Source organism: Protopterus annectens, chromosome 10.part0 (assembly GCF_019279795.1).
Source record: "Protopterus annectens isolate FY-2018-M chromosome 10.part0, PAN1.0, whole genome shotgun sequence".
NCBI classification, from domain to species: domain Eukaryota; kingdom Metazoa; phylum Chordata; order Ceratodontiformes; family Protopteridae; genus Protopterus; species Protopterus annectens.
Window position 1 is genome coordinate 1,385,551,876 of NC_056744.1, and position 26,184 is coordinate 1,385,578,059.

At 43.5% G+C, this 26,184-nt stretch overlaps 1 protein-coding gene across 4 annotated transcripts in view; it reads right to left on the reverse strand.

The window, feature by feature from the left end:
- The window catches only part of ZNHIT6 (zinc finger HIT-type containing 6), a gene marked incomplete at its 5' end in the record, with an annotated part of 1,270,195 nt that overhangs the window by 855,093 nt on the left and 388,918 nt on the right, over positions 1-26,184 (reverse strand). For all 4 annotated transcript variants that reach the window (XM_044086022.1, XM_044086023.1, XM_044086024.1 and 1 more), the window contains 1 exon segment: positions 20,070-20,150. In XM_044086022.1, coding sequence (XP_043941957.1) covers positions 20,070-20,150 — 81 coding nt within the window.

Below are 26,184 nucleotides of genomic sequence, written 5' to 3' on the forward strand. Positions count from 1 at the left end.
GATTGCGCTTTCTGAATCACCTTTGACAGCAAGGGAAACGGAGGGAAAGCATAAAGCAGACCAGAGGGCCAATCGTGAACCAGAGCGTCCCTGGGTGACTCCCCCTGTGGGGGGATCAGCGTGAAGCAGTTGCTGCATTTTGCATAGAGGGGGCTGGCAAAAAGGTCGCAGCAAGGCTGACCCCACCTGCTGAAGATTCGCTCTGCAACCAGGCGATTCAGGGACCACTCGTAAGGCATCAGAATAGCTCTGCTTAGCCTGTCCGCTATCACGTTGGACTTCCCCGGAATGTGCGTTGCCACCAGAAACCGTTGGGAAGTTACTGCCCAATGCCACACTCGCATGGCCTCTCTGCACAGAGGGTAAGACCTGGTTCCCCTTTGCTTGTTTAGATCCCACACTACTGACATGTTGTCTGAGTGTATCGCAATCGTCCCAAGAGGAAGAACACTCTGAAGTGCCTGCAACGCAAGTAGCACTGCTCTCATCTCTAGGATGTTTATATGCAGATGTATCTCGTGTTCTTGCCACGTGCCTTGGACTGTCCTGCCAAGATAATGCCCCCCCCACCCCATCTGGAAGGTGTCCGTGGTCACCGTGGCAACCGGGATGGGTGGACCGAAGGGTCTTCCCCCGTCCAAATTGTTGGTGCACAGCCACCAACCGAGGTCCTGCTTGCATCTGTCCGTGAGCAAGATGGGGTGAGACAGTGGAAGTCTTTGGAGAGACCATTGAACAAAGAGGAGCCATTGGGGAATTCTCATGTGCAATCTCGCTAGTGGGACCAACATGATTGTTGCTTGCATGGTCCCTAGGAGCTGAAGAACCCATCTTGCCTTCGCTTGTCTCAGGGGCATCAGCATGTGTATCTGTTGTTGTAAGACTCTGATCTTTTCCTGCGGTAAAAATGCTCGCATTCGAATGGTGTCTAATTCTGCTCCTATAAAGGTGACACGCTGCGAGAGCAATAAAGCAGATTTTTCCCAATTTATTGTTATACCCAACTGGTGACAGAGTGATGGTAGCATCCCTGGTTTGAACAAGTTGATGCCTGCTGGGGGCGGTAAGGAGCCAGTTGTCCAGATACGGAAACACTTGGAATCCCTGACGTCTCAAGTGAGCAGTCACCGCCGCCATACACTTGGTGAAAACCCTGGGGGCTGTGCTGAGACCAAAGGGCAGGGCTCGAAACTGGAAATGACTGGCTCCCAGCCGGAAGCGTAGGTGACTCCTGGATGCCCTGTCCATTTTCACATGGTAGTAAGCATCCTTGAGGTCGATGGAGCACATCCGTACCTCCTCTCCCAACAATGGGAGAATTGATTGTAGTGTGACCATATGGAACTTGGACTTGTGTACGTAGTTGTTCAGTTGGCTGAGATCTAGTATGGGTCTCAGGTCCCCTGTTCTTTTCGGCACCAAAAAGAATCTTGAGTAAGTCCCTAATCTGATTTGGTCAGAGGGGACACACTGGATGGCTCCTTTTTCTAGAAGCTTTGAGACCTCTGAGGCTGCTTGATCCCTTTGACTGGGTGGAACGTCTGGGATTTTTCTGATTGGCGGGGGGTCTGATGTAAGTAGAATGAGATAACCGCCGGAAATTATCCATAATACCCATTGGTCCTGGGTAATGCTTTCCCAGGCTTCCGGATATAATGAAATCCGACCCTCGACTGGCTCCGGATAAGCACAGCCAAGCATACCCTCAGGAACGAGAGTAGGGGAAGCCACGAAAGGTATCTCGGTCTCCCGAATTGCGGGGGCCCCCTCTGCCTCTGGGGCGATGTCTCCCTCAATAACCTCCCCCACCCCTGCCTCTGGAGGGGGGTTTACCTTGTGCAGCAGGAAAAACCTCTGTGATTTCTTGAACCTCATCCCCCCCCCCCCCGCTGGGCCTTGGGATAAGGCCTAGAAGGAAGTGAAAAATGGACCCCTACGGCAGGCAGGGTCTTTCCCTCTTGCTCGCACCTGATGAGGGTGTCTTTCACTTTGGTCCCAAACAAAGAGGAACCTTCAAAGTGGGTGTCAGTGAAGGAAGACTTGAAGGCCTCCGCAAAGTGACACAGGCGCAGCCAGGCTTCCTTCTGAGGGCGACCCCTGAGCTTGCTGCCCTACTCGCTCCCTTGGCTGCATACGAAATGAGCCGCATGGATGAGTTAACAATGGAGTTGAGGGTAGAGACCTGGGCGTTAACCATCTGAGCCACGGCCTCAGGAACGTTACCCGCAAGAGTATCTCCTAACTCCTTGAGGAGATCTCTGTGGAGCTGAGTGAAGTGAGACAGGTAATTCAGTGACTGTAAGGTAAAGGTTGCCGACAAGAGGGTACGCTTCCCATACCGATCCATGGTCCTAGACTCCTTGTTAGGAGGATGGACGGATGAATAAGACTCTGCTACTTCCTTCTGAGTGGCTGCCACCACCACCATGGCATCTACAGGGACTCCTTTAGACAGAAACTCTTTGCCCTGGGGGGCAGAAAGAAACTTGTTGGGACGCCAGGGTACGGGCTCCACAGAATCAGGGTTGTCCCACACTCTTCGACAAATCAGATCAAGGAGTTCGTCGAAGGGTGGAGACACCCAGGAGGTGGAGGGCTGAGCACCAAAGGCCTTAAGGAATACTGACTCCTCCTCGGAAGGGGCTTTGGATGGCCAGTCACCTCTTTTTTTCAGTATCTCCAGGATATCAGAGAAGGAAACATCATCAGAGGATGACTTAGGGGACCCCTCCGATTCCTCGAGGTCAGTATCAGAGGTAAGGGACTCATCCTGGGAATCTATGTGCTTCCTCTTACACATTTTCTTTCTGGGGGGCTCCTCAGGCAAGAACTCTGAGGGACACTCAGAAATTTGGGGACCATTCGTGGGGGTATCCCTAGGCCCTGGTGCTCTGCTGTCCACGGATGGGTGGTGATCAGAAGCTCTCTCCTGAGTGCTGGGGGACAGAGTGACCGACCCGCCTGATGTAGCTGACGATCTGGCCAGCGCGGTCCACATAGCTTCAAAGGCCGGCCCCCCCAAATCTGAGGAGCGACCAGTCTCCGAGGCCATGACGGGGGTCGGCGTTCCCCGAGCCGATGCACTGAGAGGGAGGCTCGGGACTGAAATAAGCCCCAAGATGTCCCCCTCGGGCCCGACTGAAGAATCCTGAGTCCCGAACCCTGAGGACGGAGCCGACGTGGTCATAGCCAATGCTGGTACCGATGGAGCCAAATGGGGCATCGGAGCCGGCCTAGGAACATCACACGGTGCGGAACACTCTGGCTCCGAAGACAGAGATGCGCTCGGGGGAGGAATGATCAAAGACAGCGTCGGGACGGGCGCCGGAGCCGAAATCAATTTTGCCAAAACCGGTGACTGGAGGAGCCTCTGAACTACCCTATCAACATCCACATCTGAAAGGGTCCTGGAGGATTTGGAAGACAAGGATGGAGAATGAGATCTCCTCTCAGGAGAAGCTGGCCTGAGACTGGGCAATCGGCTCCTAAGAGGTTCCAATAAAATTGGAGCCGACGCCGGTTCCGTCAATACCGACACTTCCTGCAGCCCAGAGGACAGTGGAGCTGAGGAGGTCGATGCAACTTTTGAGATTTTCTCCGGAGGCTCCGATGAAGCTGATGGAGCTGGAGATCTCTTTTTTGACTTGCCAGATTTTGATTTTCCACTGGAAGACTAATCCATAGCCTCTTCAAAAGAGGGTTTCAAGAGTCCCTTTAAAATTAGCTTATTCTTTCTCTCTTGGAGAACTCTAGGACTGAACGCATGACAAAAACTGCAGGATTCCTGCAAATGGATGGCTCCCAGGCAATAGACACAAATGGAATGCCCATCGGTAATGGATATTTTGTACCCACATTTAGAGCACTTTTTGAAACCCGAAGGTTTGTGCTCCTTGGGATCTTTAGACATCTTAACTACTACCCCAACAAGGAAAAAAAACTGAGAACAACACACAGGCGCTCACACTACAAAAAGCGGGAACGACACTAAACAGTGATCAACACTAAACAGTGACCAAACACACACTAAAGAGCAAATACAAACTCTCAATAAGGGATTGAAACCCACAAGGAAAGGGAAAGCCCAAACCTCTAACTTAAACGGTCTAGACCATACTCACACAGAAGGCAAAAAGAGGAGAACTAGGATCTCTAACTGAAACGGGCCTAGCCTGAGGGAACAGTCAGTCGGATACCACACAACAATCACATGATCACAACTCTCAACAAACTGAGACAAAGTTAGACAAATAGCTATGAAAATAGCTTTTGATATGAATCAAAACTTTTCTTAAGACAAGAAAAAAGAGGTACTTGGCCACAGCCAAGCGAGATCACGTCCGAGCTACCTGAACGGCAAACGAGATCTGGGGATATGGAGCAGTGCACCATGGGATACCTGCTTAGCCCAGCCAATGAAAGACTTCGAGCTAGAAAAATTGGCAGAGTCGGAGCCGATATTCAGCTCCAAATCCACGGGTAAGAATGTAGGCGAGATAGGACTACATAACATCTGGAGGTTCCACCCCCCCCCCCCCAAGCATGAGATTGAGAAAGGGTGGTTTCCGACGGAACAGACTCCCAAAGGGGGCCTTAGACAGCATTGTTGTCGGCACAGAGGAAGGGAGTTCTCTAGTAAAAGTTGGATAAATGAGCCTTGGAACAGAGGGATCCAAGGGAGGAGAGTAAGTAGGAGTTGCTGGAGAAATAAACCCAAAGCCTGGAGTGGGATAGGGTCTAGGCGGATTTGAAATTCCTCTGGCGGTCAGCAGCTGGTCAAAAAGGCGCACCACATCCAATTCGGAAAGGCTCTTGGTGGATCTCACCGATCCCCCTGAGGGGGAATCTGTCCGGTCCAAAAAGGGGCTGTAGGCTTGTCCAACAAACGGGTCCGTGGTGTATCACACAACGGCACCGACGATTCCAACTTCAAAACTGGCAACAATGGTATGGTTGGAGCTGTGAACGGGCTCGGAGCCGAGGTTACAATACGGGTGGATGACAAAAACTGTTCTGAGGTAGTTGTCGGAACCGATATCAGATCAGAAATGGGTGATGGTGCTGAGACAGAAACCGATAAGCTGGTTGGAACCGAGGCAGTAGACAGTGCCATAGTCAGTGCTGGGCTCGGAGCTGATGTAGTAGTCGGCACCGAGGAGGCAGGATGGTGCTCTGATGACTTATGGGCCTTGGGTTTGTAACTTTTACCTCTGTCACCGGCCGGTGAAGAGGGGTCCGAGCAAGAACGTTTCTTTTCCATAGAAGGAGGGGATGAGACCTCCGTCACAGAAATAGCCTCCGAAAAAGGTGAAGCAAGTAGGCCCTTCAAAATCAGTTTGTTACGACGTTCATCCAGCGTCCACTGATTGAAGCAAGCGCAAATATTACATGGGGGCTTCTCCGACAAATGCAGACCCCCCAAACAGTACACACACTCTTCATGGAGGTCACTATTCGGAAGTTTACCACTGCAAGAAGAGCAGTGTTTAAACCCCGTAGTTCCCTTCTTTTCAGACATCCCAGAACACACACTCACACAAAAGGGAAAGAGTGAGGAAAGAGAGGAAATGAAGACGAAAGAGAGGAAATACCAACAATGGTAACAAGATACCACAAGGGTAGAAAGTTAGAAAATACCAAGAAAATGCCAACAATGGGAAGAAAGATGTACCTGTGGGTAGAGCTGAAACAATATAGAAATCAAGAACAGATTACAAAGAGGAAAAAACTTTACAAAAACTTGTAAATATATCAGAAAAATCACTTAGCTGGAGAACTCGGTGAAACGCGGCTATATGGCTGTGCGGCAAACAAAATCTGAGGTAAATGAGCAGAGGGTATTGTGGGTAGCAGCTTAGCTCGAGAGTTTTTTGGTGCATGCAAGCTTGGTATCAGGTCGACTCGGTTACGAGGGCTCGGAACCAAACCCATCAGTGATGAATAGGAAGAAGATTAACAACTTCAGATTATATTTTTAGGAGTTCTAAAAGTGCTTCTGTTTGACTACTGACCTGTTTTGTGATCATGTTTACCAGTTTACCAAAAACATCAAACTTCATGCAGCCTTCAGCTGAATAATTAGACTTTCTATATAACCTCACAGATGTAAACACTGTACACTACTAGAACAAAGGAAAATGCATTGGTATTAATGGATCTATTACTGCTTAAAATGCTAACAATGAAAAACATTTAACTTTTGTGTACTTCTGTGTTTTGTACTTGAAAGGGTTTAAATGACTTTATAATAGCATATAATTCTTGACATATACAATTACGTTGTGGTGTTTTTGGACCTGTTTCATGAAGTTAATTTCTTAACACTGTGGATGTCTGTGTTACACGTTATTAACACAATAAAGAATCAGTGCACAAACTCACATTTCAGCATACCAAAAATCTCCTCCATGTCTACATACGACGAAAACTGCTTTTGCCTTTAAAAGCACACACCTGGTATGTAATTTAGCTTGTACTATAATGAGAGTTTATGATAGTGCTGTCAGATTCTGCAAGACAGTCTGAAGTACAACCTGGAAAAGGCATTCACCATAACCACAGATGTTCAAGCAGAAGACTCTCCGATGCAAGGAATTCATAAAAAGTAATGGGATTAAACCACAGATGTACAAGCAGAAGGCTCTCTGATGCAAGGAATTCATAAAAGTAATGGGATTAAACTACTGGTGGGGAATTAGTCTTCTGGCAAGATCTTAAAACAGTCAGCCATCTCTAGGGGTTGACGTCTTAAGTTGGGAGCATCAAAAAAAAAGTTATGTACTCAACATAAAGGTCCATGTTTGTTGTCCATCTCATCTTCATTCTTACTGTTTGGGTTCAGAACAGATTCTCGGTTCCGACTCGGCCGCATACTAAAGCTCAAGAACTTCAACTGGCTCATGGCTGTATTTCTATCCCATCATGCTCCAGTGAAGCTCCCCCAGAGCTCGTTTGCTGATAACATTAGGAACCCAAGGTAACATCAATACCTATTATGAAGACAATGAAGAAGGCCAGGGTCACACTTTACAAGGAAAGAACTCTTTGTCCTCTATTGCCCTCCAGGAGCCAGAGGTAGGAGGGAAGGAGTGTGGGATGCAAGAATGAAGGCAAAATGGACAACAAACATGGAACGTTATGGTGAGTACATTTATGTTATGTTGTCCTATCTCACCTTCACTCTTACTGGTTGGGACAGCGTCCCTAGCACCATATTTCTGGGGTGGCTCACGGGAGTATATTCTTCAGGACAGTGGACCCAAAGGAGGCCCTGTCCCTGGAGGCCGAATCTACTTTGTAATGAGTGGTAAAGGTATGAGGCATTGCCCAAGTCTCAGCAGCACAAATGTTATCAAGTGGTAGTCTCATTCTAAAAGCAGAAGAGGTTGCCATGGCTCTTGTAGAATGGGCTTTGACTTTAAAGGGAAGAATCTTGTTATTGGATTCATAAGTAAAAGTGATAGAATCTGAGAGCCATTTTGAAAGAGTGACCTTAGATATAGGGGCACCTTTCTTTGCTTCTGAAAATGATACAAATAACTGATCAGATTTCCTGAAGTCCTTTGTTCTATGCAAGTAGAAATGTAATTGCCTATAAACATACAATTGGTGAAGTTTATAGTCTGCCTTGTTGCCATGATTTGGAAAGAAAACTGGTAATACTATGGACCGACTTAGGTTAGATTCTGAACATACTTTTTGGCAGGAAGGATGGGTTTGTTCGAAGGGATACTCTGCCTTTATCAAAAAGCATATATGGTGGCTTGCTCGATAAAGCTTGCAGCTCTGAAGCTCTTCTTGCAGAAGTGATGGCAATCAACATACTTGTCTTCCACACTAAAAATTTGAGATCACATGATGACGCAGGTTCAAAGGGGGGGGGGGGTACGATCAAGCATGACAGAACAAAGTTTAGGTCCCATGGTGGTCGGGGTGTTTTTATGGGTGGTCTTAAGTTAGTACCCTTCAGGAAGGCTTTGCATATTTTGTGGGACATCAACTTAGGGCTGAAATCGCTTATATGGAAATTAGATATTGCTGCTAACTGTATTAGACATTGATGCTAACTGTACACGAATGATAGCTGCAGCTGTGCCTTCATTAAATAGTTTTGCCAGAAATTCGAGGACAGAACTTATAGGAGCAGACAATGGATCAATGTGTCTTGTCAAAGCCCAGGAAGAAAACCTCTTCCATTTACTGATATATAACTTTCTTGTTGAAGCTTTATGAGAAGAGATCAAGATAGGTTTGATCCAATGAGGGAGGTTAGGAAGCCTGGCTACATTTGGTATCAGAGCAGCCAAGCTGTCAATTTGAGGGTTGGAAGACAAGGATGGAGCGTTCCGGATGTACAAGTCAGAAGGCCTGGAACTGGGTCCAGAACCCATGGCTCCTCCTGAAGATGAGGCCAAAGAAAGGGGAACCAAATCTGATGAGGCCAATATGGGGCAATGAGAATTAGCCTGCTTCCAAACGAGTTGGCTTTCTGGAGAACCTTGGGTATTCGTGGAAAGGCATAAAGAAGTCCTGGGGGCCAAAGGTGTACAAGTGCATCCCTTGATGACTCCCCCCGAGGGGAGATTAGGGCCAAATAGCTGCTGCATTTGGCATTCATGGAAGTGGCACAAAGGTCGCAGCAAGGCTGGCCTCATTTGCGGAAGATTCTCTCCGCTACTTCTTGTTTTAGGGACCAGTCGTGGGGCATGAGAATCGCTCTGCTGAGTTTGTCTGCTATCATGTTGGGCCTCCCTGGGATGCGCATTGCTATTAGAAAGCGTTGGGAGGAGATCACCCATTGTCATAATCTGAGGACCTCTTGACAAAGGGGGTAAGACCTGGTCCTGCCTTGTTTATGTACCAGACAACTGACATGTCTGTCTGAATTGCAACTGTGCCCAGTGGAAGAGAGTCCTGGAGTGCCTGCAACATCATAAGCACCACCCTCATCTCTAGGATACGGATGTGCAAGTGGGCCTTGTGATCCTGCCAAGTGCCTTGAACTGTCCTGCCCAGATAATGCCCCCCACCCTGAGAGGCATCCATGGTCACTGTGGGCACCGGCTGAGGAGGAAGAAATGGCTGGCCTGAAGTTATGTGACTGGAGTGAAGCCATCAGCGAAGGTCCTCCTTGCAGGACTCAACAGAATTTGGTGAGATATGGGTAGTTCTTGTAATGAGCACTGGGTGAACAGAAGCCACTGCAGAATTCTCATGTGCATGCGTACAGGTGGAACTAAACTTATCGCAGATGCCATGGTGCCCAAGATTTTCAAGACTGTTTTTGCCTGTACATTTGTTTTGGAGAGAAGGTTGGAGACTTGCTGTCTCAGAACTAGGACTATTTCTGCATGAAGTTTTGCCTTCATGCTTATTGTATCTTGATCTGCTCCTATAAACATGATACACTGCGATGGCAACAAGGAAGATTTTCCGTAATTTATTGTGATTCCCAGGTGAGAGCAGAAAGAGAGAGGGAGTAGTGTCTCTTGATTCCAGTAGTAGATGCTTGGTGGTGGCAGTTAGGAGCCAGTCATCTAAATACAAAAACACTCTGAATCCTAGACATCTCAGGTGAGCCATGACTACTGCCATGCACTTGGTGAACAATCTGGGAGCTGTAGAGAGACCAAAGGGCAGAGCTCGAAACTAGTAATGACTGGCTCCGAGCCAGAAGCACAGATGACTCCTGGATGGCCTGCCCATCTTTATGTGGTAGTGCACATCCTTGAGGTCTACAGAGCACATCCAATTGTCTTTTCCCAAAAAAGGAAGAGTTGACTGCAGTGTTACCATCTGGAACTTGGCCTTATTTACTGATTCATTTAATCTGCTGAGATCCAAAACTGGTCTCCAGTCCCTTGTTCTTTTTGGCACTAAAGAATTTTCAGTAAGTTCCGGATCTTATTTGGTCTGCAGGGCTCTTTGGATGACTCTTTTGTCTAGCAACTTTTGAATTTCTAGAGATGCTTGATGCCTCTGACTGGGTGGAATGTCTGGGATTTTCTTTATGTTTGGGATGAGAAGAAAAAATGGTATGGAATATCCTCTGGATATGATACCTTGTACCCACGTGTCTTTTATTTCCAAGCAGGCTTGTAGGTACAAAGATATGCGACCCCCCGACTGCCTCCAGAGTTGGACAGACTGGTCTCCCTTCAGGAGCGTTGAAAGGGCTGACCATGGAAAGAATCTATGTCATCAAAAAAGACATCAAAGGAAAACCAGAGAAGAACAATGCTCCAAAATGTAGATTTTCTTTTGTTGTACGATCATACGTTCTGGTACCTCGGCCATTCACCTTCAATGCAGCAATTTATTTTAAAAAAATCACATCGTTATATACCAAAAAAAACAATTATATACAATTAACCAATCAATCAATTATATATTTTTTACACAAAAACTGATTACTTTAATGTGCAACTACATAGTGCAACTATGAACAACTTAAAAATAGGAACTAATACATCACATAGCAAATTTTCTATTATTTTATTTTATAAATAATTCAGCATAACAATTCAAATAATTCATTTTCCTAAGTAATTTTATTTTTACTCTACTTATTCATAAATTTAATTATAGTTACTACAAAGTCATATTGCTATCTAATTTCACCCCCCTGGGACTTAATGTATGGTAATTAACTATCATCCTAAATTCAAGTTAGTTCAATTCCCTTTTAAAATTATACTGTATGCATCTTTTTGAAGTCAAGTGAAAGAATCTCTGTCACTCTGGGTTTGCGGACCCCCTCAGCCATGTGGACAGCATCTTCCATTTGTACTTCCCCCTCTGACCCTAAGGGAAAGATACCATGTGTGTCTTGAAAAACTCTCTGGGATATATGGAACCACATCTCCCCTTTCTGGCCTTTTGGATAAGGCCTAGAAGATACAGAAAAATGGACTCCTACAGAACAGAGAGTCATTCCTTCTTGTTCACACCTGGTTAACTTCTCCTTAAATTTTGGCCCGAACAAGTACGAGCCATCAAATGGGGCATTAGTAAAAAAAGTTTTGAAAAGTTCCGCAAAGTTGCATAAGCGCATCCAGGAATGTCTCCTTAGGGAAATTCCTGAACTCGCTGCTCTGCTTACTCAATCTGCTGCATACGAAATAAGCCTCATGGAGGAGTTGACCACAGAATTTAAGGTGGTGAACTGAGAGGAAACTTTGTCTGCTACCCCTGCAGCTACTGTACCTTGGAGAACATCTCCTAGCCCCTTTAGGAGATCGCTGTGTAGCCTTGTAAAATGCATCAAATAGTTCAACGATCGGACAGCAAAAGTGCGCTTCCCGTATCTGTCCATCGTATGAGACTCCTTGTTCGGTGGATGAACAGATGAGGATGTTTCAGAAAGTTCCTTTTTGGTGGCTGTTGCCACCACCATAGCATCTACAGGGACACCCCTGGTCAGGAAGGCTTTATCTGAAGGGGTTGTAATTAACTTATTTGGCCTCCTATGGACAGGTTCCACTGCATCTGGAGACTCCCACACCTTTCGACTAACTAGTTTCATAAGTTCACCAAAAGGCGGAGACCCTCAAGTGGCTGAAGGGTGAGACCCAAAGGCCTTCAGTTAAACAGACTCCTCAACAGAAGGGTTGACGGGCTTCCAGCCACCGCTCTGCTTATGGATTTCTAGGATGTCTGTGAAAGAGACATCCTCAGAGAGTAACTGTGGGGACTCTTCCGAATCATCGAGGTCCATGTCCGAGATGATGGACTCATCTGGGGAGTCCAAATGCTTCCTCTTGCAGACTCTTTTATGGGGGACCTCTTCAGAAAGGTATTCCGGAGAGGTTTTGGAAGAGAGGGGTTCACCTGATGGGGTATCCTGTCCGCTGGTCTGTGGATGGTGTGGTACAGAGATGGATGCTGGCGTCTTAGGGGGAGGAATGTCAGAACCCCTGAGTGGAGCTGTCTGAGGAGACAGCATCCTCCTCATCAGCTCAAAAGCCCCCCCACCCCTGATCCGAAGACACCTCTGTCTCCGAAGAGCCAGAAGAAATCCCCGTAACCAAGGGAATAGGCTCCGAAGCTGATGTAGGAGCCAAGCCCATCTGTGCCGAAGCCCCGAGAGGCATGGTCAGATCAGACAACAGTCCGATCTGACTCCCCTCCTTGGGCACAACTGGAGAGCGTCAGCTCCTAGACCCCTCGGACGGAATTCGAGGATGTCAGAGCAGATGTCAGTTCCGAAGATACCAGGATGGTTCTTGACATCGATGGTTCCACAACAGTCGATTCCAAGCATTCCTGCTCCGAGGTCCCAGGTCAGCTCGGTAGAGGAATCGATGTCAGTGGGATGGTCTTGGCTGGCTCCAAAACCCTGAGTTGCAGCCAAGAGAAATTTAACCAGCGCCGGTGCCTTCAAAAGCTTACGTACCACCCTATCCACATCATTGTCCGAAAGACTCCTGGAGGACTTGGAGGAGAGAGGAGACCACCTTACTGACTGCAAGACAGGTGATCTCAAAACAGGAGCAACTGGCTCCAATTCTGGGGACTGGCTCCTGAGTTCAAACTCCATCGGCACCACTAACGTTAGAGTCGATGAAATAGATTTTGTCGGTTCCAAAGTAGTTGAAGCTGGAGATCAATTTTGCTTAACTTTTTTGACAGCTTTGATTGTCCTGAAGAGGGAGAAGATCTTTTTGCTGATTTTTTTGATCTTGATGAAGAAGATTTGACTGAAGCTGAAGTACCCGGACCCTTCTTATATAGCTTCTTGGAATGGGGATTTCAAAAGACCTCTCACAATCAACTTATTTTTGCACTCTAACAGCACTCTAAGGCTAAATGAGTGACATATTGAACATGTCTCCTGAAGCTGTACTGCTCCCAAGCAGTAGACGCACATAGTATGGGAGTCAATAACTGACATCTTCTGGCTGCATTGGGTTTACTTTTTGAAGCCCAAAGGCTTAGATTGTTTATGCTTCTTGGACATGTTTCAAACTCGGTGCATACACGCAACAGCAGACAAACTGCAACAACAATTTAACACCCTAAACTATTACGGAATGATTATATATAAAGACAAACTTTTTTTTTTTTTCAAAAAACTAACATAGTAGGAAGGGAAAGACAAGGTCAGGAAGCCCTCTAACTTAAATAGGCTAACACTCCTTTCCTTTAAACATTGGAGAAAAACAACTACTAGTAATAAAACAAGAACAAGATGCCCTCTAACCAAAATGGGCAGCAACAGCCCTCTTATATAAATCGTCTGACGTTTTTTCTTTAACAACAATAGGAAATTTAACCAGGATAGGGGAAAACAAGGCCTTAGCAGAAAATGATGTCCTAAAGCAACAACACAACAGCGAATTTATGTACGTAGAAAAAAAGCACAAGAAGAATAACACCAACTCTATTTTAAAGTAGAACAGAAAAAATTATGATAATGAAGGTAAAAAAAGTTGTTCACTTAGCCAGAGCCAAGAAGGAAGCCTCTGATCTGTTTAGCGGCAAATGAGATCTGGGGAGCTTCACTACAGCATGATGATAGGGATACAGCCACAAGCCACTGGAAGTCCTTGAGCTTTAGTATGTGGCCGAGTCGGAACAGAGAATCAGTTCTTAACCCAACCAGTAAGAATGAAGGCGAGATAGGACAGCATAACATCTGAAGTTCAGCTGTAAAGAAATGATAATCCTTATTTTCCTTTTTAGTGCTAACATATGGCCATTCAAGATATGAACCCAACAAACTCTTCTGTAGTATGCACAGACTCAAACATACTATTTCTACAGTACGTTTAAAGCCCTGTTCATAGCTGAACTGGTTCAAAACAGGAGAAGAAAAAACAAATCCAAGTAGCTGTAGAAATCAAAGGTCTTGTGCAGTAAAAACATACCAAAAACAGGATTATCTCAGATGCAACTTTCCACCAAAATACTTAGAAGGAATAAAGTAGTAACTGTACACATCTAAAGCTTAATGAGGTACTTACAAATGGGAAAAAAAACACTAACAAGCTAGGTTCCACAGAATCCACACACTGCAGCTCCATGCCAAACAATTTATTCATTTGTATCTGATAACCAACAAGGGAATGCTTAGCTGGGCAGTGACCATTTTTAGGGTAGCTATGGAAAGAAAAACTCCAGGAATATTTGTTATAACAATATCAAAAAGAGTCATAAATGAGTCACTGTACAATGGAAAAAAGTAACAATCAGAAATGCACTATAAAGACATAAACTTGCAGATGAGAACAGAAATAAAAGAATAGGTATGGCCACTCTGAAAACCAAATGGAAAAATGAATGAAAAAATATAATAACTAAATGTAATGTACGGTAAATCACTGTCTCTGTACTACTAACAAAAAGATTCAGACAGCAGATGTCTTGTTAGCCAGAAAGGAATAAATTATGAAATTCTTAATGAACAGATTCATCTCTAAAGAGTGAATCTTTGTGCAATACCACAATACCATGTCCAGTTAGTGGACAGTTTAAGTCAGAAAGATAGTCTTTCAATTACTCTTTATATTCATACTTGAAAAACTTCATCACAATGCACGCTTAAGTGGAAGTGTATACCAGTCGAACTTGCCAACATAGCAAAGAGCACGCATGAATCACTAAATCTGTGCCTGGGATTTAGATACGGACATCTGATGTCTGAAATCTAGAAGTCAAATTAAGTCCAGGATGTGGTTCGTACCATTCCAATACACTAGGAAGTGAGGAGTGGTTGGGGTAAATCAGTAGTTTATGGGTGAATTTCATCTGAATTACAAATGTAATGACTAAATTCAAACTACTACAAAGTGCAAAGTGAGGAACAGTGATGACTTCAGCACGATGCCTTTCTGTCCACCTCCACCAATACCTCATAAATAATCTCAGTACATCATTTGGCAGATTCATCTATCAAACAGAACTAAGGAAGGTGGGCTGCAGACCCCTCCTGCTCAAATAATCCTTCTAATCAACCATCTCCTGTTATGCAACATATCCTCACACAAACACAGCAAGATCGTGGTAAGGATGTGCTGATTAGGCAGGGAAGACAAAGTATGGCAAAGTACTGAGCAGTGTACTACTGAACCCAGTTTAGGGTGGATGAATCTGCCACGTGCCCTTTAGAACTTTCATGGCAAATGTTGCCCAGTTTTCTGTGTCTAGAGAAAGTGCAGATGGATGTTGACATGGCACCATCTTGGCTCTGGTCAGAAAAGCACCAAAAGAAGGCAGCAGATCTACAGGGTGGGGTATTGAATTGCCCATACAGAATCTAGCCTACATGTCATAGTAGAAGGTTATGCAATTGATCAGCCATTTTTAAAGCATTTGCTTAGTCAGGTACTTATTCCCTGTTATGGAAAAAAAAGCTAGTCTGTTTTTGTAAAATATATGGCCTTTTTGGTGTAATGACTTAGTTATCCATGCTAACGCATGGTAGGTAATGGTCCCATTCTGTTGCTTTTCTTAACAGAAGCAGCTGAATGAATTTGTTTAAGTTACAAATCACACACTATTCAGCCATAAAGGTAGGATTAATCTTCAAGGAGAGCACACCGTGAAAGCGCTTACTCTCTTTTGTGTGCATCAAAGTTTATTGTTTTACCTTCAGCTGTGTTAGCTTCGGTACTTTTTTGTTTTTCTTAGTAGTTACTTGTTACTGTACCAATCTATTTTTATTCTCAGCATACTTTTTACACTTTTAATTTTCAAGGTTACCTTGTCTTGGTGGAAAATGATATAAGACTCTTTAGCAACAAGTCTCTTAGCCCAGAAGTCTTGTGACTGAAATGACTGCTACTAGGAAAAGTCTTGCAAGATCAATATTTGAGATTAGCTGTGCTGGCAGGCTTAGACCTGGTGGTATAGTTAACTTCACTATCACAAAGCTCAAGCCATAGGCCAAGAATGCAGGAAGGCTGAGTGTAGGCAGATGAAGGATCCTTTACAGAAACTGCATTAGTGGCTTGTTGTTGCTGGTTTTACAAAGGTGCAGGCAGAAGTGGCAGACAGGTATATTTAAGAGAAGAGCAGGTCAAGTTTTGCTTAAATAATTTTGAGAGATACCCTAAGATCTGAGGAAAAAAGTAAAATATTGGGTTCACTTTTTCCTCACATCAATAAGAAATCCTATTCCACTTAGACAAGTAAGACTGGTGCTTTAGGCTCCTTCACCACCTTAAGGCTCTGCAGCAAGTTCTGTAAAATTAAATTGCTTTCTAGAATTAACCTGAAATCATCCAGGGTATACAGCTGAAACGCTTAACAATGGTGTGCAATGGCCTGCCCTCTTATTATTACAAGACGTTTGCTGTGAAGAGAGTGTGCTATTATCTTTTCTGTTTCACCTTACTTTAGCTGGGTAAACCCTACCTGTCTTAGCATTCTGGTAACTGTAAACTAGTTTTGCGCTCTCTCTCAGTCTCTCATTTTGCTTTCAAAAGCACCTTTGGAATGAACATTAAACAGGGGGAATGCCAACTGTAGTACATGGTGCCAGTTGGTTGATAAGGTATGGGTTGCTAATGCCTTTTTGTGAAGTACCCTGGTGCAGATGATGGGAAACTGGCTATTCACCTGTGATATAAACACAGCGATCTCTGTGCACCCCAATCCTGATGTTTCACCATGTCTTGAAGGTCTCTCTGGTTACATCCCCACCCATGTAAGTCTGAGATCTCTCTACTCAAAGTGAGTGTCTGTGTCAAAGTACTTTATTGAGAATACAGGCTGCCTGGTGCTTCAGATTCAGCTTTTCTGCTGGTCTGCAGATCATTTTGGCTAAATGCAGAAGCAGTAAAAGAGACTGCCCCCTTGATTAAGTGTCACATCAATATAGTATTGAATGCAACTTGCTGGCTCTTCATAGTTTCAATTCTGAATGGAATGCTTAAGGTGCACAATGGATAGCCATCAGTCCTTTCATATAGTCCACTTACTGTTGGACTATAATATGTTGTCATTCGGCTCCCCAAATACAGCCTCATGCATCTTGTCAATCTCCAGTCTGGCTCCGAGTAGAAAAAAGGGACAACCAGATTTAAGAAATTTTGACTGTAACACCACTTGATGAATACATTGGTTCCTTGGGTATTCTAGCTCCGGTGGTTCTTCGGGTACCACTGTACCTTCCTCATGTTCAGCATAACATGATTCAAGATCACAACAAGAGATGATATACAGCTTAGGGCTTTCAGGAAAATTCCTGAACTGAGGTCTAGAGAAGGACATCCCTATTGATCTACATTCTGTCCTTTGCATGCAAACAGCATTTTTCCCACTCAGTCGCAAGGAATCCTTTCTTCACAGAAGTGCTTAGGTTTGATTTCTGAGCAAAAGTGAAGTCTTAGTCTATTGTTTGATGCAGAATATGTTGCAGTTTTGCAGCTGAAGTGGTCTGGATCAGCCAGTCAACCTTGTAAGGTTAAAAGTGCACCACTGTCATTCTTAGATGAGAGAACACTGGTGGTAAGTACTTGAACAGACTGACCACAGTTGGAAGGTCGGGTGAGAAACTGCATCTAAGCTCTATTGATGGCAGGATGCCTTTACATCTAGAAATGATGAGGAAAGCATCACTTAAGAAGAGAGGGAGCAAAGGAAGTGTCAAAATCTTGAAACTCTTTAGTGCACTAATCTGATTAAACTTAGATCAATCACTTTCTTCAAATGATTCTCCCCTAATAGTAGGAAGGCTTCTGAATTATATGTCTAGCTCTTATAGGGATATTCTGAACTGTTAACCATTCCACTACTTTCACTTAATTGCGTCTTCCCCAGTAAATCGGCAACCTGAGACAATCTACAAATCTTATCATTTGGTGATTAAGAGACCTAATGCTTGCGGTGGCACAGGGATTAGATTGTCTTTCTGAAAACATCTGGGATCATACTTTGCTGTTGGGAAAGGTATGCGGCCCTGGCACAACCATGGACTTTCATGTAATTTCTGTTATTAAAGCAGGCTCTACCGTGTTTTATAAGGGTCTTTTCATAAAGACACTGGTGTCTTAATGAACTTTTTTTTAATCTGATCAGCCTTTTGGGAGATGAAGGCTATGTATCTGGTACTGAAAATGTATTAAGTGTGTTCTCAAAAGCTTCTATTAACGGGATGGATAGCAGATGGTCTGGGCTTCTCTACTTCCATGCAGCTTCATATGCCACATTTTAAGGGAAGACAGTTCAGTTACTCCCCTCATGAAATGGGTTTCAATCAAACTGGGGGTATCCATGAAGGTAACATTTCAGTGGAAGACAGCCCACTTACAAAAATTCCTCTGCTGTTTCAAACCTTAAGAATGACTAGATTAGATCACAATAAGGCAGTAATTTTTACACCTCTTCACAGTCTGAAAAAATATTAACCAGGTAAGCCCAATGGGCACAATCTCTTTTCATGGAGGACCTGGGAGCAATGTCAGTTTACATGACTTGGTGTAAGTAACACAGCAGACAACTTTAAACTGTGGGAATCAAACCCAGGACTGCTACAGGGTCTAGGTCTAGCAGCACAGTATTAAACCTCTGTGCAATGAGCTGTCTTTTCCCTTTTTTGTTCCTCCTCACCCCTGAAGTGGACAGTCTCAGTTCTCCAGATAGGGCCTGGGTGGATCTTTCCAACAGATGTAAGTACTACCATGTACACTTCTTGCAATCAAAATACAAGTGGCATCTTCTCAGGCATCTGGAAGGCCAACATTTAATCCAGTGAGTGCTGTCTAGTCCTTAGAGGCCCAGCAATGATGTGCCTGTGCTTAAAAGACATCATTTGCCCATCTTTAGATGCCTGCTTTACAAATAACTGGCTTTCAGACCATCACAACACAAAGGTGGGAAAGCTACCAGCCAGGGAGAGTAAGCAAGTGTCTGGTAAGTCTCTGAGAAAGCTTCAACAGCACTTATTAGATTGCCACAGCAGATGAATGGAACTGGCATCTAGCTAAGGTATGGTCTTCAGTTTCACTCACTATGATGGTCATCATTCTTGATACAAACAGAACCTCATAACGTTGAAACTTCTCTGGCAAAAGCCTATCTAAAGCACATCTGGGTTGATGGAGGAGGAGGGAGGTTTGTTACTACATCATCACATAAATTGCCATTATAAGGTGTTCCACCTCCAATACCTAGATTACGGCTTGTCTTTCTAGGAAGTATAAAGCTTCTACTGATGGATTTAGTACAGAATCACAGTAGCCTACATATTAGCTTAAGCAATGTGGAACTTGGTCTTCAATCTTTCATTATACCATGGTGGAGACTGACAGCTCCACAAAACAGAAAAACAAAAATTCAAGGGGCTATCCTTATCAACTAAATAAAATGCAAAAACACATTTTTTTTTTGCATCAAGAACTCTATAATCTGGTATCATAATGGTAAGGAGGTTATCTTCAACTTCAAGGGTCTGTTACGTAACATTTGCTTCAGATATTGACCAATACATTTTAAGGTAATAGCTGGTGTTTGACAGATTTGAGTCAAGCTATCACTTCTGTTTACCTGTAAGCAGCCATAAAAACACATTAAACAACATGCTTTCCTCCGCCCTATTCAGTTCAGTAGATCAGGTCCCCCATAGAAACCTGTATGTCGGGCTTTATGGTCTTTAACTTGGGGTGTAAGCACTGCAGGCAAACTGAGTTGTACAATGCAAGGCTTAACTAAAAGAGAAGGTTACAGGAGATAGTTCAAAGTGTGTTTTGCAATGTAAAATATGAATTGTTAAAGTTACGGTCTGGCAGTTGGGGCGGAGGGTTAAGCTTGTGAGTTATAGCTACTGTGGTACAGGGTTTGATTCCCTCAGCATTCCTTTGCTTACTCTATGACCCTGAGCAAGTCACTTAACCACACAGTGCTAGGGCGCAACTGGGAATTTAGGCTAGGCTCCTCAATGGTATCCTAGACTGCAAACCTGGTAGCTACTTACGAACCTATGAACTACCTACATATCTGTGGAGGATTGCTAGTACCACATGTAAGTGGCAGATATCATCCACATGTATTGGACACTGACTTTAACTAGTAGCACTTAACCAAGTAACAAACACAAGAAAAACAAAGTGATTTTGACATCCTGCTACCTGAGTGAATTGCATCGCCTGTTTTCTGCTTTCATGAAGATGCTTACTTCCTCTGGTTTGCACTGGACATAGGCTTGCAACCTGCAGAAAACAAAAGAATTACAAAAATAAGCAGGGATTCTTTCACATGAGATTAGTAAGCACTTTAGTTGCCTTCTCAACTCCTGCAACAATTTGGTTAGCTATAAATCTTACGATTTATTCAACACTATTACCTCACTGGAAACCGTCTCCTCTCTCATTACTGTTGCACTAGTGTATCTACAAAAAGCATAGAATGAATGCAGATGTTTTTGGTCCCCCTTAAAGGGAAGGTAAGGATTAAGACAAAATAAAGGTCTAACACAAGCAACCTGATTAATTCTGCCTGGGAGAGTCCAAAAAATTGACAAACAGGGATGAGCAAAAGCAAAAACGTTTGTGTGAAATTCTCTTTTACTTTTGAGCTGCACTTGTCAAATTCAGTTCACTAAACTGCTAGAACCAAATAAAGCAAGATTACTACATAAAATGAACAACCTAAATTAAGAAATAATATTAAAGAACAGCTGTTTACTGACATGAAATAAAATGCAAATAATGCTGTTTTAAGTGTTAAAATATCCATCCAGCACCCCTTTTCCCATTTTTGCATATGGGATTGGGGTGTCATTTCAACAGTGACAATCATCTACAGCTAAGGTTTACACAGCTGGCTGGTAGCCCTGCAGCAGTTAAATGTGAAAATATGACAATACTTAACTACCACCAGTTGTAAGCTAAGTTATAACCAATGCAACTTCACTGAGTTTTGAAGCGGGAAAACTCTCCAAGAAAAAGTCAGCAAAAGGACTACATGAGACTGAAATGCCAGAGCTGCAGAAATACTAAGATACAAACTACTGAGAAGAAGCTGTTACATTCCTGAGATATTTAAGTTTCATCTGAGAAAAAAACATGTTCATATCCATCTTGAAATGTAATTTTATAATTAATGATGAAACAATCTAAAGGTATGTAAAAAAAGTCACTAACGACAAAACACGAACGCTCCATTTTATACTAAGACATTAAGTGTGGATTATCTGCATGAACAGTGCTATGAGCAATGATATTTTATTTTTTATAAATGAGCCGTGATGGCAATGCTGAATGCGTTTTCTCCTGTTTTCTTCTTGGGAGGGGAAGGAGGTACTTAATAAGCATATCAATAAGCCACTTAAATCAGTAACACCCATGACTATGATCCAGGAGATCACAGTTCAAAAATGACAGGCCATGCACAAGAAGAGTTTGCTTGAAGAGGACTGGATCAAACAGCCAACATAGTCTCTCCTTCCTTGGTGATGGACCTTTTGCTGCAGCCAGTACAACCTCATGTGGTGCCTATGCTATGTCTTTAAATGTCCTTATCACCATACGATCTGTTCTGACTTCTGTAAAATATATCACAGCAACAGCTGTGTCTCATAGAGATGAAAACAGTAAGAGTGCTTAACCAGTCATCAGGCTTAGGCAAACTGATGGGGCTACATAAAGGGATGAGACAAGAAATAATAGTGATACCAGCTTTATATTACAAAACAAGAGCTGTGCAACAGATGAAATGAAAAAGAAAATCTGCCTGATGGCACTTGGGTAACTGTTGAAAAAAAAATCCATTACCTTCTGGTAATTCCCAGGAAAAAGGCGTGTGCAAATATGCACAACTGCTATATACATGCTATATGTATAAATGCATCAATACAATACACAGATAATGCTGCCCCCTACATAAGACATATGTTAAAAAGCCAAGCGTTAGGAACACAGTAAGAGCCGGCAAAAAAATAATAAAATTAAAACTATTTATTTGTAAGCGCTTTCGGTGGGGACTGTGCCTCACCTTCCTCAGACCTGGTCTGAGGAAGGTGAGGCACAGTCCCCACTGAAAGCACTTACAAATAAATAGTTTTCATTTTATTATTTTTTTGCCGGCTCTTATTGTGTTCCTAACGCTTGGCTTTTTATCAGTCGGTTTTTCGTTTTTTAGTGGTTTGGATAAGACATATGTTAGAAATGGCTACCTATTAGAAGTGCAGGACCATATATTGCAAGCCCTATTACTTTGAAAAATTACAGCATTTCCAACAAAACAGCAGCAAACTCAAAGTGTTGCCCCACCCCCACACACACACGCTACAGCAAGGTACCACTACAAGATACTGCAACTCTGGGCTTAGTATACACTGCTCCACATTCACAGTTACAATTGTACTACTCTAAGGATTACATACATGTGACAAAAAAATACTTGTATTGTCACTGCACAATCCTTTTTTTAATGTCATATTTTGATAGATTTATTACAATATTTTATAATTCTTTATTCCAAGGAATGCAATTAAAGTCCTCAGAATTTTAACAGACACCTATAAGAATACTTTAAAAATCAAAATCCAAGCTTAATTGCTTTGCTTTTTTCAAGTCTTACAAAAAATAATCCAAAATCGTTTTCAAAGAAGGTTTAAATATAACCTCACGTGATACTTATTAACTCTTAGGAGTTCAGCCTCAAAGCCCACAAGTGTTGCATATTAAAAGACTTCACACCCATTCTTTCGCCTCAAAGTCCACTGTTTCATTTAACTAAATTGCTCTCCCACAAAGTAGCTTGATATTTTACAAGAGAAATTCATGTTTCGTGCATTCAGCTGGCATGCTTACAAAGTCTATAATCATAAATGCATGTATATCCACAAAAGATCTGACCTACCTTGTTCCTCAAGCAAAGATAAACCAAATGTGCTGGAATACTTATTTCCTATGAACAGAACTTGTGGCTTCAATTATGACATGTTAAGCTTTTTATACAATTCCCAGTTTATGAATTCCAGAAGTTAGTAATGTGCAAAAGATATTAATTCCTAAGCTTGATAGTGTATTGCCTTTACTTACAATGGGCTTACAAAAAAAGTACAGTTGTGTACCTACCATAAATGTAGATGTTCGAGTGTATTCACTGTTGCAGTCGTTACTCTTGGGTTATCCTGCTGGCAGGCTACCCGCAGTCAGGGGTTATCCTGCTGGCAGGCTACCCGCAGTCGGCCTGAATTCCAAAGTCCTGGTCTGGCATCAGTTGCTGTCGCCTCTTCCCTGACGTCAGTACGCCAGGGGTATAAAAGATGCAGCCGACGCCATTTTCTTCAGTTTTTCTTGCCCCGGATGTCAGGTGTCTCCAAAAGGGTAGGCTAAACATATAATGCCAATAAACATACATGCAGTAAAGAAACATTTCCTTCATCTACAAGCAAATACACCACATAGGTTGTATAGAATAGAGAAGTATAGATAAACCCCAGCAAAAGAAACGGGGACGGAGGGAGGGTAACCTGGACTGCAACAGTGAATACACTCGAACATGTACATTTATGGTAGGTACACAACTGTACTATGTTCATCGTGTTTCACTGTTGCAGTCATTACTCTTGGGTTGAATCCCAAAGCTGAGGATGGGTGGCTGGGCTAAACAGGATTAGGAGAGGCTATGAAGGCCCTGTAGAACTGCAGTGGCAAAGCCTGGGTCAGCAAGTGAGAAGTTTGATGCAATATCCATGCTGGACCTTGAGACAAGCTCTTTAGGACTGGGTACCAGTGCTGGCGTGGCCAGTCTGGTGCAATCAGTATCATTTTTGGCTTCTCTTGTCTGACCTTTAGGAGTACCCTGGGAAGGAGAGGCAGTGGAGGAAAGGCATATTTTTCCAGCTGAAAGATAAGGCATCCACTTTCCATGCTTGCTTGTGATAAATCCTTGTGCAAAATCTCTGTAATTGGCAGTTGTGAGGGGAGGCAAATAGATCTATGTCTGGGCATCCCCATTTCCTTGGTATCATGCTGAAGACTTGTGGATCCAGTTTCCACTCATGGGGATCCATTATGTTTCTGCTTAGTTCGTCTGCCAGAGTATTTGTTTTTCCTGGCAGGAATTGTGCTTGCAGGTGAATTTGATAAGTCAATGCTGTGTCCCATAAGGTCATTGCTTGTCTGCAGAGGGGGTAGGAATGTGTGCCTCCCTGCTTGTTTATGTACCACATGACCGTAGTATTGTCCGTCTTTATTAGTAGCTGTCCTGGATGAAGTAGATCCTTGAAAGCTGTCAGGGTGTTCTGAACAGCTAGCATCTCTTTGACTGATGTGAAGATACATCTAGCTTGCAGGCCATGTGCCATGAATAAATTTTCCTGCCTTATGGGCCCCCCAGGCATAATCTGATGCATCCGTTGTCAGTGTCTGCCTGGCTGTGGGTAAAGTGAATGGCAGACCCTTGTTGTGGTGACAGGCCTGTGTCCACCATCGAAACTCCTGTTGCAGGCAGGGAATGAGGGTAATTATTGTCTCCAGGCTGTGGCAATGCTGAGTCCAAACACTTTTTAAATACCATTGTAGTTTCCTCATATGCAGTCTGGCATGTGGAATTAGTAGAATGCAGGATGCCATGAAGCCCAAGGCCTGCAGGATTTTACTTGCAGATAACTGGGTCTTTACTGCCAACTTTTTGAAGTAAGAAGTCAGTTGCCTTTGTCTGGCATGAGATAAGCCATCTGGGCAGTTGTATTTAAGCTTGCACCCAGGAATATTATCTCTTGAGAGGGTACTAGTTTTTATTTCATTTCGTTTACTGTGTACCCTAGGCAAATTAGTAATCTTTTTACAAATGTCAGATGCTTTAGAAGAATGTCTTTGTTCTCTGCTTGAATAAGGCAATCGTCCAAGTATGGATATATTTGAATTCCACTTCGTCTGCAAAAAGCAAATACTGGTGCCAGGCATTTTGTGAAGACCCTGGGCGCAAGTAGATAAGCCAAAGGGCAGTGCAGAGAATTGGTAGCGCATTGAGCCAGCTATGAATCTGACGTATCTTCTGCAAGATTGTCTGATTGGGACATGCAGGTATGCCTCTTTTAGGTCCAAAGTTACGAGCCAAGCCTTCTTGCCCAGCATGGGCAGAAGCTGCTGTAGAGTTAACATCTTGAATTTTGGAACCTCCAGGAACGTGTTTAGTATAGACAGGTCCAGTATTGGTCTCCAGGTTTTGTCCTTTCTGGGCACTAAGAAAAGTCTGGAGTAAAATCCTTGCCCCTGCTCTTGTTGTGGTACTTGTTGAATGGCTCTCATGTCCATGAGGGTTGTAATTTGCTTTTGTGCCTCTGCCCATTGATTGTGTGGCAGGTCTGGCATTCCTTTTGCCCTTGGTAGGGTGTGAAAATGGACCCTGTAGCCTTGGGACACTATGTTCAAGATCCATTTGTCTTGGATAATCATTTGCCAGTTTGGTGAAAAAGTGCTAGTTTTCCCCCTAAGGGGGCTGCCAAAAGAAAAGTGCTTGGATCTGGCAGAGGGAAGTCATTGGGGCTGTTTCCTGTAAGGTTGTGATTTGTCTTCTCCGGTTTTGGAGGTAGGAGCAACCCATTGTTTAGGGCTGTATGAGCCTTGGGGCTGAGATATGCCTCTGGGACATCTGTATCTGCTTCTTTGTGGCCTGTCTGACACTGGAAAGGACCTATTCTTTGAAGGCCAGTTCCTGCTAAATCTGAGTGGTTGTACTGTAAGAAATCCTTAACTGTCTGCATGGATTTTGTTTATCCTCCATTTTCTTTAACACCTCTTCTGCTTTAGCACCAAACAAAGTATCATGCTGTAATGGAGCATCTAATAATTTTGCTTTAACATGATCAGGCAGATTCTTTTCCTTTAACCAAGCATGCCTTCTAATAACAGAACCTGTAACAGCGGCCCTTCAAGAGGCCTCCAGTGAACCATAACCACATTGCAAAGTATGCTTTCCCACTTGTTCAACTGCAGGCAATAAATCCTGCATTTCCTTGTTCTCTGAATATTCAGAATTTGTCAACATTTTCTGTTTAAGCAGTGACATTGGGTATTGCTGATATTTAAGCTTATGAAACTGACAATTTAAAGCCCTTACAGCCAAGGTAGCAGAAGTGTAATTTTTTTCCCCCCATCTGTCAGTGCCCTAGAGTCCCTATCAGAGGGGACAGGGTTTTTTGCAGTGGATGCTTTGACCCCTTTGGGACCCTGAGATATAGTTTCTGGGTCAGCAGCGGGGTTTTTATATAGGAATTTATGAGAATCTGGG